Genomic DNA, 15,041 nt, shown 5'->3' with positions numbered 1-15,041 from the left:
ACATCTGCTTGATGTGGAAAGTCTTCTTGGGGCCTGGGATGGGGGTGAGGGAGGAGGTATGGGGGCAGGTGTAGCACTTCCTGCGGTTGCAGGGAAAAGTGCCGGGTGTGGTGGAGCTGGAGGGGAGTGTGGAGCGGACAAGGGAGTCACGGAGAGAGTTGTCCCTCCGGAAAGCAGATAAAGGTGGGGAGGGAAAGATGTCTTTGGTGGTGGGGTCGGATTGCAGATGGCGGAAGTGTCGGAGGATGATGCGTTGGATCCGGAGGTTGGTGGGGTGGTACGTGAGGACGAGGGGGATTCTTTTTTGGTTTTTATTGCGTGGACGGGGTGTGAGGGATGAGGTGCGGGAGATGTGGGAGACACGGTTGAGGGCGTTCTCGACCACCGAGGAGGGGAAGTTACGGTCCTTGAAAAACGAGGACAACTGAGATGTACGGGAGTGGAATGCCTCATCCTGGGAGCAGATGCGGCGGAGGCGAAGGAATTGGGAATAGGGGATAGCATTTTTGCAGGAAGGTGGGTTGGAGGAGGAGTATTCTAGGTAGCTGTGGGAGTCGGTGGGCTTGAAATGAATATCGGTTTCTAGGTGGTTGCCCGATATGGAGACAGAGAGGTCCAGGAAGGGGAGAGAGGTGTTAGAGATGGTCCAGGTAAACTTAAGGTTGGGGTGGAAGGTGTTAGTGAAGTGGATGAACTGTTCGAGCTCCTCGTGGGAGCACGAGGTGGCGCCGATACAGTCATCAATGTAACGAAGGAAGAGGTGGGGTTTAGGGCCGGTGTAGGTACGGAAGAAGGATTGTTCCACGTAACTTACAAAGAGGCAGGCGTAGCTTGGGCCCGTGCGGGTACCCATGGCTACCCCCTTTGTCTGTAGGAAGTGGGAGGAATTAAAAGAGAAGTTGTTGAGTGTGAGGACGAGTTCCGCTAAGTGGATGAGGGTATCATTGGAGGGGGACTGGTTGGGCCTGCGGGACAGGAAGAAGCGGAGGGCCTTAAGGACATCTGCATGGGGAATGCAGGTGTCGAGGGACTGGACGTCCATGGTAAAGATGAGGTGTTGGAGACCGGGGAATTGGAAGTTCTGGAGGAGGTGGAGGGCGTGGGTGATGTCACGGACATAGGTAGGGAGTTCCTGGACCAAGGGGGAGAAAATGGAGTCTAGATAGTTGGAGATCAGTTCGGTGGGGCAGGAGCAGGTGGAGACAATGGGTCGACCAGGGCATTCAGGTTTGTGGATTTTGGGAAGGAGATAGAAGCGGGCAGTGCGAGGTTGGGGAACGATGAGGTTGGAGGCCGTGGGTGGGAGGTCACCTGAGGTGATGAGGTTGTGGATGGTTTGCGAGATGATGGTTTGGTGCTCAGGGGTGGGGTCATGATCAAGGGGATGGTAGGAGGCGGTGTCGGAGAGTTGGCGTCTGGCCTCGGCGATGTAGAGGTCAGTGCGCCATACTGCAACTGCGCCTCCCTTGTCCGTGGGTTTTATGGTGAGGTTGGGATTGGAGCGGATTTGTCACGTTCTGCGGGGGACAGGTTGGAGTGGGTGAGAGGGGTGGAGAGGTTGAGGCGATTGATGTCTCGACGGCAGTTGGAGATGAAGTCGAGGGAGGGTAAGGGGCCCAAAACTGTATACAGTATTCCAGCTATGGTCTGATTTAGTGCCTTCTATGGTTTTAACAAGATTATTTTTATAACCTCTTCCCTTTGAAATAAAGGCCTATTTGTCTTCCCTATTACCTGCTGATATTTTACGCTCGCTTTTTGCGATTGATGCACTCTGACCTCCAAATCGCAGCTTTCTGCAGCCTTTATTTAAATAGTATCTTCCGTCAAATGCAAGTTGCTGTATAGCACTTCAGAGATAGCTTCTTAGTGGTAAACAAAGCAAGGCTGTGGCTTCCATGCTAAGGAAGGATCAGTACTGTTGATGAGCAGAGATGTAGATATATTGTGAGTGGGCAACAAGATGGCAGATGGAGTATAATGAATGAAAGTGCAAAGCTTTCACATGGAAAGAATAAAAAGATGGAATATTTTCAACTTGGGTCACACTTGCAAGGAAAACTAAGTCAGCATGCAGGGCAGTCAGCAATTTGGAAGTTCACTGTGCATGGGGATTGAAGTACAGGAAGAAACAAGTCTTCAGATTATACACATTTTTTGAGTACTGTGTCGTTTTGACCTCCACGTTTCCCAAAGCACAGATACTGGCATTGGAGGTTGTATTGTGCAGGTTCATACGAAGGGCCCGCTAGAATGTGGGGGTTGTCTTAGAATGAGATAATCAGTAACTTGGGTCTATATTCTATAGAGTTTAGAACAATGAGGTACAACCTCACGGAATCATACAAAACTGAGGGGCTTAATAGGTTAGACACTGCAAGATTGTTGTCGTTCGTTGAGGAATTTAAAATACAAGTGGGGCTCGGATAAGGCACTGATCACTTAAGACTGGGATGAAAAATGACTTCACTGAGAGTTGTGAATCTTCGGAATTCTCTACCCCAAAGGGTTGTGGATGCTGTATTGTTGAATAACTTTAAGACTGGAATAGACAGAATTTTGGTGTCTGAGGAAATTGGAGTATGAGAAAATAGAGTTGAAACCCAAGTTGAGCCATGATCGTGTTAAATGGCAGAGCAAGCTTGATGGACTGTATGATCTAAGCCAGCTTTTATTTCTTGTCTTCTTGCAATGAAGTGAAAACACCCAATGGTGAATGCACCACTGCAACATTATTTTTTTTTTCCTGTGACCAGTCAAGTGGAACTATTAGCCATGCAAAAAGCAGCAGCCACTTTTATGTTGATTTTGTCATAATGCTGACAATTTCCAAAAGCCATGCTCTCCATCAGCTGGTAGTTCTGCCTTAGTAACCTTGCTGGATTCAGTACAGTTGATGGTTTTGAGATCCTGTTTAGACACAAGTAATTACTCATGAAGATCCCAACTTGCACTGCTGTGGATGTGCTTCAGTGAATGTTCAGTAGCAATGTATCATGACCAAGTTCTTTCTCCCATCTGATGAGATTATTTTTCAACAGCTGTTCTAGAAAAGTCATTCACTTATGTACTGCCTTTTGCAATTGCTGAGGATTACTGTTCGTGATCAGAGGTAATTTTGAAGCATCATCACCACCTGCTGTGGTGTCGAGCCAGTTTGTTTACACAAGAAGATTCTGTCAATTCACTGCTGTTAAGTTGTTTGCAAGTACTGTGTTAAGTAACACACTGCTTTATTTTACAGAGAGCACTTCCTGAAGACTAATGCACAATTGAACATTCGGTGTCGACAGCTGTTGTCGGAACTGTCTTACATTTACCCTATCGAAGTGGTAAGGTTATTGCGCTTTTTTCCTATGTGTTTTATTTCCCATGTCGGGGGTGGGGTGGCAAATGAGAATCTCAATCACCAGAGATGTACGGAGTAAATTGTCAGCAGTCTGGGTTGACTACTTCTTGGGCCCTAAAAGATTTCATCCTAGGGTCTTACTATTTATTTTAAGTGAGATAGTTGCTGCATTGACTTTAATTTTCCAAAACTCTCTTGATTCAGGGAGGGTCTCATTAGATTGGAAGGCAGAAAATGTAACTTAATTGAAAAATGGAGAGAGACAGAAAGCAGGTGAAATAAGATAAAGGGTGCTATTCAACTGTACACTGATATTGTAAAAGTTCTATTCATTGATGGAGAGTGGGCATGACTCGCTAAACCAGCATTTATTGTCCACAGGGCTGTTATTTGTCAACCACATTGCTGTGGGTCTGGATTCGTATATAGACCAAGTAAAAACAGATGTGAATGAACAGCAATTAACAGCTTGTACAGTATGGTTGTCAGAAGTCTAGCTCTTTTATTTCAGATTTTATTGAATTGAAATTTCACTGCTATGGTGGGATTTGATCCCATGTCCTCCTGATCGAAAAATGCCTTGGAGTTCTGGATTACTCAGCAAGTGATATTACCACTCGGCCACCATCTCCCTCATGGATTTGTCAACGAACCTCTTGCTCCTTGCCCCTCTCCATTTAAAGTGTTGTCTTTTTTTTGTCGTTGCCCCCCCCCCCCGTCGTTGCCCCCCCATTTTGAGATGGACAGCTTACTGAAGCTTTTTTATAAAAAAAAATCCAAATGCCCGAATTCAGCAGGATGAGTCAACATCATGGAGCAAAGTGGCTGTAAATTTAGGAGCAAAAACAAAGTTGTTGGAAAGGCTTGGCAGGTCTGGCAGCATCTGTGAAGGAAAAAACTGTTAACGTTTCGGGTCGGTGACCCTTCCTCAGAACTGATGGCTGGGAAAACGTCAGTGTATACATCAGTTCTTTTGGTTTTTAGTTAGTATTTAACTCCCTGCCACGTCTCTTCCAGGTGTGCACAGTTCTTTTGGTTTTTATTTAGCTGTAAATTTAGCTTGGTGACTGGCTTGAAGTTTAAATTCATATTGTGCACAGCATTGTCAGAAACAGCACCAGTTGTAAACTGGTTCAATTTTTGTCTTTTACAGAATGATCAGAAGGATTATTTTATGTGTGGAGTCAAACTACCAAATTCAGAAGATTTTCAAGGTATCAAAATCCACTTATTTTTGAGACTTTGTTACTTTTTACTTCTTGAATAGACTGACCTACATATAAATGAGAGTCTGATTTACCAAGTAAAATAATTGTGACCATACTACTGCAGAAAGATCAGATTTTACGAAGTATTCTCTAGAGCTGGTTTTTGGAATGTGGTGGTTGTATATAAAACACTTTTTTTAGGAGCGGAAACACCCACTTTAGCTAAACATTTATATGGACTTATCTTTAACTGTGCACATTAGTGTTGTTGAATTGCCCTGTCTGTATTTTGTCTGTATGTTGACTGTCAATTGCATGATTTGTCACGAGGTTATATATACATAGGAATGTAAGAAAAGGAGTAGGCCATTCAGCCTCTTGAGACTGTTCTACGATTCAGTGAGAACATGGTTGATCTGAGGCCTATCCCCATATGCCTGCCTTTGGCCCATATCTCTCAATACTTTTGCTTAACGTTAAGTCCGAGAATTTTTTGTGATAACAACTGATATAGCATCAACTGCCATTTGTGGAAGCGAGTTGCAAAATTCTACTACCCTTTTTATGTGTAGAAGTCCTTCCTGACATGTCTCCTGAACAATCTGGCCTTTTAATTTTAAGACTATGCCCCACAGCTCTCAAATCCCTAACCAGTGTAAATACTTTATCAATCCTGTCTTTTCCTGTTCATACCTTGAAGACTTCAATCAGATCACCCCTTAACCTTCTAAATTCTAGAGAAGACCGGTCTAACTTATGTAATGCCTCCTCATAACTTAACACTTAAAGTCCAAATATCATTTTGTAAACCTGCATTAGTACTGTGTATATAACCTTCCTAAGGTGTGGGGCCCAGATCTGCTGTCAGCAGTCCAATTGGGGTCTAATTAGGGCTTTGTGTAGCTGCAGCACAAGTGGAGTGTCTTTGTACTCCAGTCCTTTGGATATACCAACATTCCATTAACCGCCTTGATTATTTGTACACCTGCTTTGTGACATTTTAAAGAGCTATGCATTTGTACTCCCGAGTCTCTTCAGGCATCAACTGTATTTACCTTCATACAGTCTAGAAAGTACCCTATCTATCCTTTCTTGGTTGAAGATGGAGTTTAGTTTCCACTGTAACTGTCTCTCAATCGTGGAAATTTGTAGGTTACTGAATTACACAAATGAGCTGATGATGGCCCAGTGGGTCACAAACATGCAACCAACAGAGCTCTGGCTGGCAGTCTGCCTCAAAGTAGATTACCTTGGCCAACAGCAGTAGATCATTGTTGTGTTTTCCTACAGAAACAAAAACATATGGAATTGTGTTTAAATTTGTGCTAAACATACAAATTGGTAAAATTCTTTATCTTTGTCATAGACTAGGATTGTGTAGCAGTTAACAAACTAATCTCCATGCCATTTGCCAGATCATAAAATATTATAGAAGTGTGACAATGGGCACTCATTGCAACCCAAATGATTTGTGTGGTAAAATTCCATGTACTTCAATCTGGAGTTCCTTTGAAGTAAATTTGGCAGTACACTTTGTTTAAAAAAAAAAAAAAAAAAAAAAAAAACATTTTATTATGTGCATGATGCAGTCTGGAATAACGGACAACCTTCAGTGCCCCAAATTCTTATGAAAATATGCCTCCTGCAACTTCCAATGAGTTAGCATCCCTGATGCTTCCCCATGCAACTCTATTTCCCATTTTGTTGTCTGTGCTAGTCAGTGTCAGCAGCAGACTTTGTGAAATAAGCGACTTCAGTGGAATGTGGGGTTTTTAGTTTAGTAATCGGAGTGACACAAACTACTGCATCTCTGGAATTGAGTGCTTATATGATTTGATACTAGCAGAGTGGTCTCTGTTGATATGAATGTTTTGTTAATAATAACTTTGAGACTTACTTTTTAATAGTATATACAAGGGCTGTTTTGCAAATAAAGATGCATAAGTGAAGTCTATCTGATGTTAGTCCCTTAAGATGTTTGTAACTTGATGCGTTGGTTTTATTGCACAAGCTAAATTTGAACTGCTTAGTTCATAGTTATTCTTTGGTTCAGTGTCCTCATTTAGCATTGCTCTGATTTTAATTCATTTAGACATGGAAAAGTTTTGAATTGTACAGACACAAAGATCATCAAGTAATTACCTGTCAAATATAACTATCAAAAATTACTTTGCCAACAAATTGCACACTGAAACAATGTTGGGCCAACAAGTCCACATCGACCCCCTGAAGACAGTTTCACCCAGACCCATCTTCCTCTCCTATCCCTGTAATCCTGCATTTCCCATGGCTAACACACCTAACTTAGACATCCCTAAACACTATGGGTTATTTACCCCATGGCCAATCCACCTAACCTGCACATCTTTGGACGGTGGGGTGACACCGGAGCACCTGGTGGAAACCCATGCATACATGGAGAGAACGTGCAGACTCCCCACACGGTTGCCTGAGGGTGGACTCAAACCCGGGTCCCTGGCGCTGTCAGGCAGCAGTGCTAACCACTGAGCCACTGTGCTGCCCATGTAGTATTTCTGCTGCTGCTGCTGCTCATGGCTGTAAAACCATCCTACTTTACCAACACTGATTTGAGGAGAAAAGTGGTTTATACTTGCGTTTTGTGAAATGTTGTACTCTCTGATAAGGCTGAAAGGCTGTGCATTCTACATGCAGCCGAGTTCATGCTTTCAAATTTTCTTGAGACTCTTTGCAACCAGCAAAGAAAGAACATTCCCATCCTGTCTACTTTGATTCAAATCAAGGTTCCAGAAGTGAAAGGGCTTTTGTTTTGATACAAGAGCAAGTGTGTAGAACATGGCTTGAATATGCTGTCCTGATGTTGCACTCCAATGACACTGTGAATGGAAATTTTAGGCTTGTGGAAAAGGAGTCCTTAGAAATTGCCTGCTTCCATTCTGTTTCTAATCAGTAGTTCAACACAAGGGGGCAACTGAGCCATACAGTTGCATACACTGTTCAGGGTTACAGGCATTTGTCTGTTGTCATAGGGGAACATATGCCTGATTTCAAAACCGGTTTTCTTCTTAGGTAATGTGCTGTTAAATATCTTTGGTCAAAGATATAATTGTGTAATGGATTCTGAAAAATTAATGATTTTAGAAAATTTTTCGTGGTTTGAATTGTAGTTTCATGCCATAGGTATGATTTATAAAAATGTATACAGCTGTATTTAATACAGAATATATATATATTTGGTGTAAATCTGCCATGGTTGCATTATGGTCTTCAATTGTTTAGAAGAGCATATGAACATAGTAAAGAAAGATAGGAATTAGGAGAAGGCAGATCAGCCTTTTGAGCCCACTCAGCAATTTAACATGATTATGGCCGGTCTTATCCTGGTCTCAACTGCACTTTCCTGCCTGCTCCCCAAAGCCACTTCTCCTGCTTTTCATCAGAAACACATCTACTTCTTTCTTGAATCTGTTGATTGATTCTGCTTCCACTGCACTCTATGGCAGTAAGTTCCACAGATTCACAGTCCTCTGAAAGAAGTAGTTTCTCCTCATCTCGGTTTTGAACTTACCTCCTTTCTCTATATCTGTGCCCTCTTGTTTGAGATTGTCCCACAAGGGGGAACATGTATCCAACATCCACCTTTTCAATCCCCTTCAGCATTTTATATACCTCAGTCAGATTTCACCTCATTCTTCCGAACTCCAAGTACAAGCCCAAGCTATTCAACCACTCCTTGTATGACAGCCCTCTCATTCCAGGAATGAATGTGGTGAACCTCCTCTGAACTGCCTCTCGTGCCACCACATCCATCCTCAAGCAACTGGACACAGTATTCCAAATGTGGTCTTACCAGTACCTTATATAATTGTAACAACACTTCTTTTATATTTATAATCCAGTCCTTTTGCAATAAATGCTACGATTCTGTATGCCTTTCCTATTATATGCTGCACCTGTATACCCACTTTCTACAGTTCATACACAAAGACACCTAGATTTCTCTGTACTGACTCACTTTGAATCTGCTTGCCATTTAAATAATAACTTACCCTTTTTGTTTTTTCTAGCCAAAATAGACAACACCTCACGTACTGCATTAAAGGCATCTGCCAGATTGTGGCCCATTCTCCTAGCCTATAAATATCCATCTGTAAACACTGTTTCCTCATCACTGCCTGCTTTCCCACCTATTTTAGTATCATCTGCAAACTTTGCTATGTCATAATCTGCCCCTGCTTGCAGATCATCTGTGTAAGATTGTAATTGTTGAAGTCCGAGAACTGAACTCTGCGCCACCCCACTAGTTACAATTTGCCATCCAGAAAAGGACATGTTTACCCTGACCCTTTGTTTTCCATCAGTCAGCCAATCCTCTACTGAAGTCCCTTCCCTTAACACCCTGGGATTTAACCTTCTGGATCAGTCTTTTATGTGGCACCTTGTCAAATACCTTCTGAAAGTCTAGATAGCCCACATCCACTGGATTCCCATTATTTACTTTGGTTACATCCTCAAAGAAATCTAACAAGTTTGTCAAGCACAACTTGCCCTTCAGAAAACCACCCTGATAGTGGTGAATTGAGCTTTGTTTTTCAGTTTGACATTTTACTTTGACTCCAGCAACATTTCGCCACACACGCACCCCACCGCCCGGTCTATAGTTCCCCACTTTGCCTCCCTCCCGTTTTTGACTACGGGTGTCATGTTAGCATGTTTCTAATCCACTGGTATCTTTCCAAAATCCAGGGCATTGTGGAAAATCATAACTAATGCCATCTCTGCTGCCACCTTTCTTAACGCGCTAAGGCACAGGCCATCAGGCCATGGGAGCTTGTCTGCCTTTAATTAGTTCACTTAATGCCTTCTCCTAGCCTCAGTAATTTCACAGAGTTCCTCTGTAGCGACTGCAGTTTTTGGCAAGAACTATTATTATCTTCCACTGTGAAAACAGACAAAATATTTGTTTAATACCTTTGCCATTTGAGTTTTCCCATTATTACCTCACCATTTTCATCCTGTAAAGAGCCAACATTTACTTTGACTATTGTCTTCCTTTTCATTTACTTAGAGAAGCTTTTGGTATCAGTGCTTGTTTTCTGCTAGTATCCTTTCGTAGTTCACCTTCCCTCATTTGATTTTTTTTTGGTAATCCTCTGACATTTAAAGTTCTCCCATTCTTCCAGAGTGCATATTTTGCAGACATGCCTTTGTTATCCTTGACTTCCTTGTTAAGCCCCCATGGTGTGATTTTTTCACTTTTTAAAACAATTCCTCTTTCTCTCTCAGGAATATACTTTAAATGTGCGCTATTTAGAAGCTCCCAAGTATTTGCCACTGTTCTTCAACTGTCCTGCTCTTTAATATATTTGCCAAGTTCACTTGGGCCAACTCCTTTCCCGGGCTTGTATAATTACCTTTGCCTAATGCTAAAACTTGTATGCAACTCTATCTTCATTTTTTTCAATGTGAATTTGAAACTGTAGCGTATTGTGATCAGTCCTTCCAAGAGAATCCTTAACTACAAGATAACTTATCAATCTTTCCTGGTTACGTAATGCCAAATCTAAAGTAGCCAGTTCCCTGTTTCACTCCATGACGTTGCTCTAAGAAGCGGTCCTTCATATACCCTGAACCTTTCTTGAAGGCTACTCTTGCCAAGATGCCAAGATTCCAATCAATATGCATGTTCAAATAACCCATAATTACCATTGTACCTTTCTCAAGTCTTCATTTCCTGCTATATAACGTCCCTACTTCAGAAGTACTTTTTTGGGGACCTGTAAATGACTCCTATAAAGAGGTTTCTCCCCTTGCTTTTTATTTCCACCCAGACTGACTGAATATTGGTTCCTAGTGCCAGTATCATTTCTTAAAGCGCCTTGATATCATCCTTAAACAATAAAGCAATTCCACCTACTGTTGCTCCTTGTCTGTCCTTTTGGAATACCGAGTATCCTTGGACATTTAACTCCTAGTTCTGATCTTACTGTAACCACGTTTCAGTAATCCCCACCAGGTTGTACCCATTTATCTCAGTGCTGTCAGCGCATCAACTTCATTCAAATACTGCATGCATTTAGGTACGAGGTTTTTAAATAAATTCTACTGGTTGTTTTTCTCTTTGAATATTTTCTTGTGTACTACGCTTTCCACACCCTGTAGTCTTGGTTATTAATCCCTGATAACGCTGAGCCTCCCCTCAATCGTTTACTCCAACTTTCAACTCACATTTTGATCTTGTATGATCCCTCCCCTCACCATGTTTGATTAGACTGGCCCTGCCTGTTTGTCCTATTAACATCTATCTTCTACTCACTTTCTGACCTGTTGCTAACCAGTGGTGAATGGTTCCTAACCCTCTGGCTTATTCAAGTATGTGCTGCTTTCTATCATTAAAATGGGGTATATTCCAGTTTGAAAGTTGCCTTTGACTAAAATCTGAATTAAATGATCACAGGAAAACTTTGAAGTGTGTGCCAAGTTTTACCTTGAAAAAATGCTTCCCCTTAACCGCTAAATTCAGCAAAACCAAAAAATTATGCCAGAGCTCAGTTCAGCCCATCGTGTCTTCATAAGTTGGGAAAGAGCCCAAACATAGAACATGTTGCCTCGCATGTACCAGCAGTTTCTTAGTGCCAGTAGAAAATATGGGGGGAAATTTCTATTTTGCATCCAGTGTCAGTATTCAACCATATTTCAGCTTTATGTCCCTGTTGGTAACCATAACTCTTCTGAACTTTCCTAGACCACTTCTCCGTTCTTAAACAATTCAGAAAAAATATTCTGTGAATTGATCTCTTGGAGGATGTGAAAGTTGCAGGAAAAGCTACTTTGACTGAAAATCTTTAATATGGAAGAAATGCAAGTTGAGAGCAGGATTTAGTTACAGGTGACTGGGTCAACACAAGGAAAGGGACTGATTACTTGGAGTAGACTAGAAAGGTGTGCAAAGAACCAAATTATTGTAATGAGAAACTTTGAGTTTAACATCAATTTGGAAAGCCCAAGTGGGTTAGAACCAGAGCTGGTAAATGTTATCCATTATGACTGCTTCCTAACTATGTGCTTAACGGAAGCCACAAGAGAGAGACGGTGCTCATCTTGACTTGATATTCATAAATGAACCAGACAACTTACAGGAAATGGAAGTCGTATCACACTGGGGGACAGTGACCACAGAATTGTCAAGTTTAATGTGATCTGGGGCCCAGAGCCAGATATATAAAAGGGCTAATTTCAGGAATGAAACGCAAGCCCTAGCCAAGCTGAAAGAGCTTAAGACAAATTACTCCCTAGGGTTGGATGGAATTTTTCCCAGAGTGTTGAAGGAGACTAGTGAAGCAATTTTGGGAGGCATTGACAACATGAGGGGTACTAGTAAATGGGAACCTGGCTAATGTGGTATTCATTTTCAAGTTTAAAGTGAGGAGGAAAGAATTAAAAGAACTAACATGAGTATGGGGGTGTTTCAACACTTCAGACTGCAAATAGAGCACCTTTCGAAGGATAATGCTGGGCATACCAGACAAAGACCTAACCAATTAATGTTCTCAAATTAAGCGACTGTGACCTGGAATGGATTGCTAAGCAGATTTAAATATGAAACGGAGGAAAAGTAGCTCCCATAAATCGTGCTTTGAAAATCATGTAGGTTTGTGCAAAAATAAATGTTAAAATGATGATCAGGAAAACGTGCCAGACTTGGAAAAGACCAGAGGGAGAGGAACAAATGGGAGCAGCAATATGACAGCAATCATACTCTTAGAAAGGAAAGTATATTAAAATGGGAACTTTCATTTACAGCAATTATTATTGGTATCACAACAAATAAGTTTAGTCTGACGAGTGTGCGATTAAAAACGTGGAGGTTTAGAGGGAAAATGCCAGAGCTTTTGGGGCCTAGGTAGCTGAAGGTATGATTACAATTGAACGAGCAGTTAAAATTGTAGATGCACGAGAGAGTAGAATTGCGAACTAGAACAGCTGAAGGCGATAGAGGTTGGAAGGGTTAAGGCATTGGAGATATTTGAGATTGGAGCCGTAGTCTCTTTTTAGTGTACTGGGTGATAAGTGAATGAGGCTTGATGAGAGTTACTATGTGGGCACCAGGATTTTGAATGAACTCAAATATTAAATAGATTGAAAGATAAGGGGCTGACCATGAAAGCTTTGGAGAAGTCAGATGTACGTGACGTCAATTGTGGCTGAGCCATGTTACTGAGACTTAAGAGAAAAATGGGTTTGGAACAGGTGAAGGTCCAAAAATGGTAGAAATTCTGAACATCTGTTATTCTCTTAGGATCACCGATAAATTGTGTCCCCTCCGATACATGTCCAGATTCAGGCAATCTCTGCTGTAACTGTGCAGTTACCTGAAAGTACCTATGCACACCATGCGCAATCTGACCCTTTTTAAGTTGTCTACCTACGGCACAGTTCTCTTCTGTGCTGCCAGTTACTTGTGCTGGACCGACTTCTTCCCACCCTTGATGCCTGGCACTGAGTCCCCCAGGTCTTCGCTTTGGTTTCTCAACATTAAAACAGTAATGCTATGCTAGAAATGAGCATAATTGGTGTTCTGAATCATCCTGTAAATGGAGACAAATCTTTAAAGTTTAATTATTTCATTGTTCTTTCTCTTCTAAGAAAAGTGTTGCAAGCATCTGCTGCAAAGTGGGCAAAAATATTTTAATATTGGTTTGCATTTGCTATGTGTTGCTCATCAGATTTCCTCCCTGTGTCAGATTCATGTTTGCCAAGAATTAGATTTATCCTTTTTATGAATAATAAAGCATGACTTCAAAAGATTTGGATGGTAATTAGATCCAGGTTTATAGTGGCAGATGACCTGTGTCCACTTGATACAGTGCTTGCTGTGTTTCACACAAAAGCATTTTATGCAATTAGCTCCTAAAATGAACATGCTCATCATTCTTTAGTATTATTTTTGACACAGTGAAGTTGGCCCCCTCTTTATTGTGGCACACCTGTGATTCATTTCCTACCTCCTTACATACAATATCCAAGACCACCATTTGTACAAGCAGGATACATCCAAGGTCGAATTTTTTATTTGTATAAAATCAGCCTTTGAATCAACTTAAGACGTGAACAATTAGAGAGGATGTTGTGGCGGGGAGGTGCAAGAGATTGGGGAGCAAATGGCAGATGAATGAGATGAAAGACTTTGTGAAGACTTCTTCTTATTAACTCTAACAAGCTGCAAGTGGGAGTTGGTGGAATATCTCCACTTAAAGAAACCTGCATGTTTCTGTTGCAAAACTTTCTTCTGATATTCATAAATCCTTGCGTTAGATCAGTCAGTTTTTGTAAAGTTACAATGAAGCACATTTTAATGTGGCTACGACATAATCCTTGCTTGTTAGTGCAGAAGAAGCCCATTCAGCCCATTGTCTCTACTGGCATCTGAGCAATTCACTTAGTGCTATTCCCTCACCTTCTCCCCATAACTGCACATTATCAATTTTTAGATAGCAAAAGTGTGAATAAGTGCAGAGTATTTGCAGTAAGGTACTTGAATTAACAGTGCAAATAGTTGTAGATCGGAATAATAGAATGGTGATTATTGTTAGGATCTCAACTGATGATTACTTGACAATTGGATCCCAGACCAAAATATGACTTGATGGATCATCTGTTTTAGTATCATTGAACTCTATACAATTACCCCTCTTAATTTGCAGACATTTTCCAGCCTTTGAGCATGATGCATCTCCAGCAAATTTGTCCTCTGTGATCTTTGAACAAAAATCAACCTGTAATTAATCTCTCTGGTCAGCCTTCATAAACAAATATCAATTAGTTTTCTTTTTTAAATAGTCTGCTGCTCACAGTCCAAAGGATACCTTCAATTCACAGCTCACGGTTCCAACCAAAATTTTTTACAAATCAAATAACGAAGGTATCGGCACATTCCCAAATTGTTTCAGAAGAAATTGCTTGCTTGTTGTGAACAGCTGATATGTAGTTTGATATGATCTGCTCGTCTTTGGGACATTTGGCCACCATGCCTGGCATCACACTGGCACTGAAGTTCACATAGCACAATTCCATGATGGGCACAATGTGTTTTTGACTTGATGCCAGCATCCTGTTGGTGCCAAAACAGCTGTTGTTGATGCTGCTAAATAGCATTGTGAAACAGCTAGTTTCACCTGTTGCTCAAATGTTTGAGATACCTGCCTCTCTCATGGTAATCTGACATAGACTGAGCACTTTTCAGGGCCAAGAGTGTCGGCTTTGAGTTTTGTCCAAGACCTGAATAGTATCCAAGCTTTGTCTGACACTTGTGTGGCACAAATATTACTTGCCACCTGTCAGCCTATGTCCATCTCCAACAAAAGAGAATCTAAATACCACCCCACCAACCTCCGGATCCAACGCATCATCCTCCGACACTTCCGCCATCTGCAATCCAACCCCACCACCAAAGACATCTTTCCCTCCCCACCCTTATCTGCTTTCCGGAGGGACAACTCTCTCCG

At 41.6% G+C, this 15,041-nt stretch overlaps 1 protein-coding gene across 1 annotated transcript in view; it reads left to right on the top strand.

The window, feature by feature from the left end:
* uvrag (UV radiation resistance associated gene) overlaps positions 1–15,041 on the top strand; it is a 242,413-nt gene that overhangs the window by 93,780 nt on the left and 133,592 nt on the right. Inside the window, exons 7-8 of the mRNA XM_048598464.1 lie at positions 3,245–3,332; positions 4,503–4,563. Of these exons, the coding sequence (XP_048454421.1) occupies positions 3,245–3,332; positions 4,503–4,563 (149 nt within the window). The remainder of the gene's footprint in view (positions 1–3,244; positions 3,333–4,502; positions 4,564–15,041) is intronic.

The sequence above is a fragment of the Rhincodon typus genome, chromosome 6 (assembly GCF_021869965.1).
Source record: "Rhincodon typus isolate 14 chromosome 6, sRhiTyp1.1, whole genome shotgun sequence".
Taxonomy (NCBI): Eukaryota; Metazoa; Chordata; class Chondrichthyes; order Orectolobiformes; family Rhincodontidae; genus Rhincodon; species Rhincodon typus.
The sequence above is the reverse complement of the archived record's forward strand: the minus strand, read 5'-3'. Positions and strand labels throughout refer to the sequence as shown.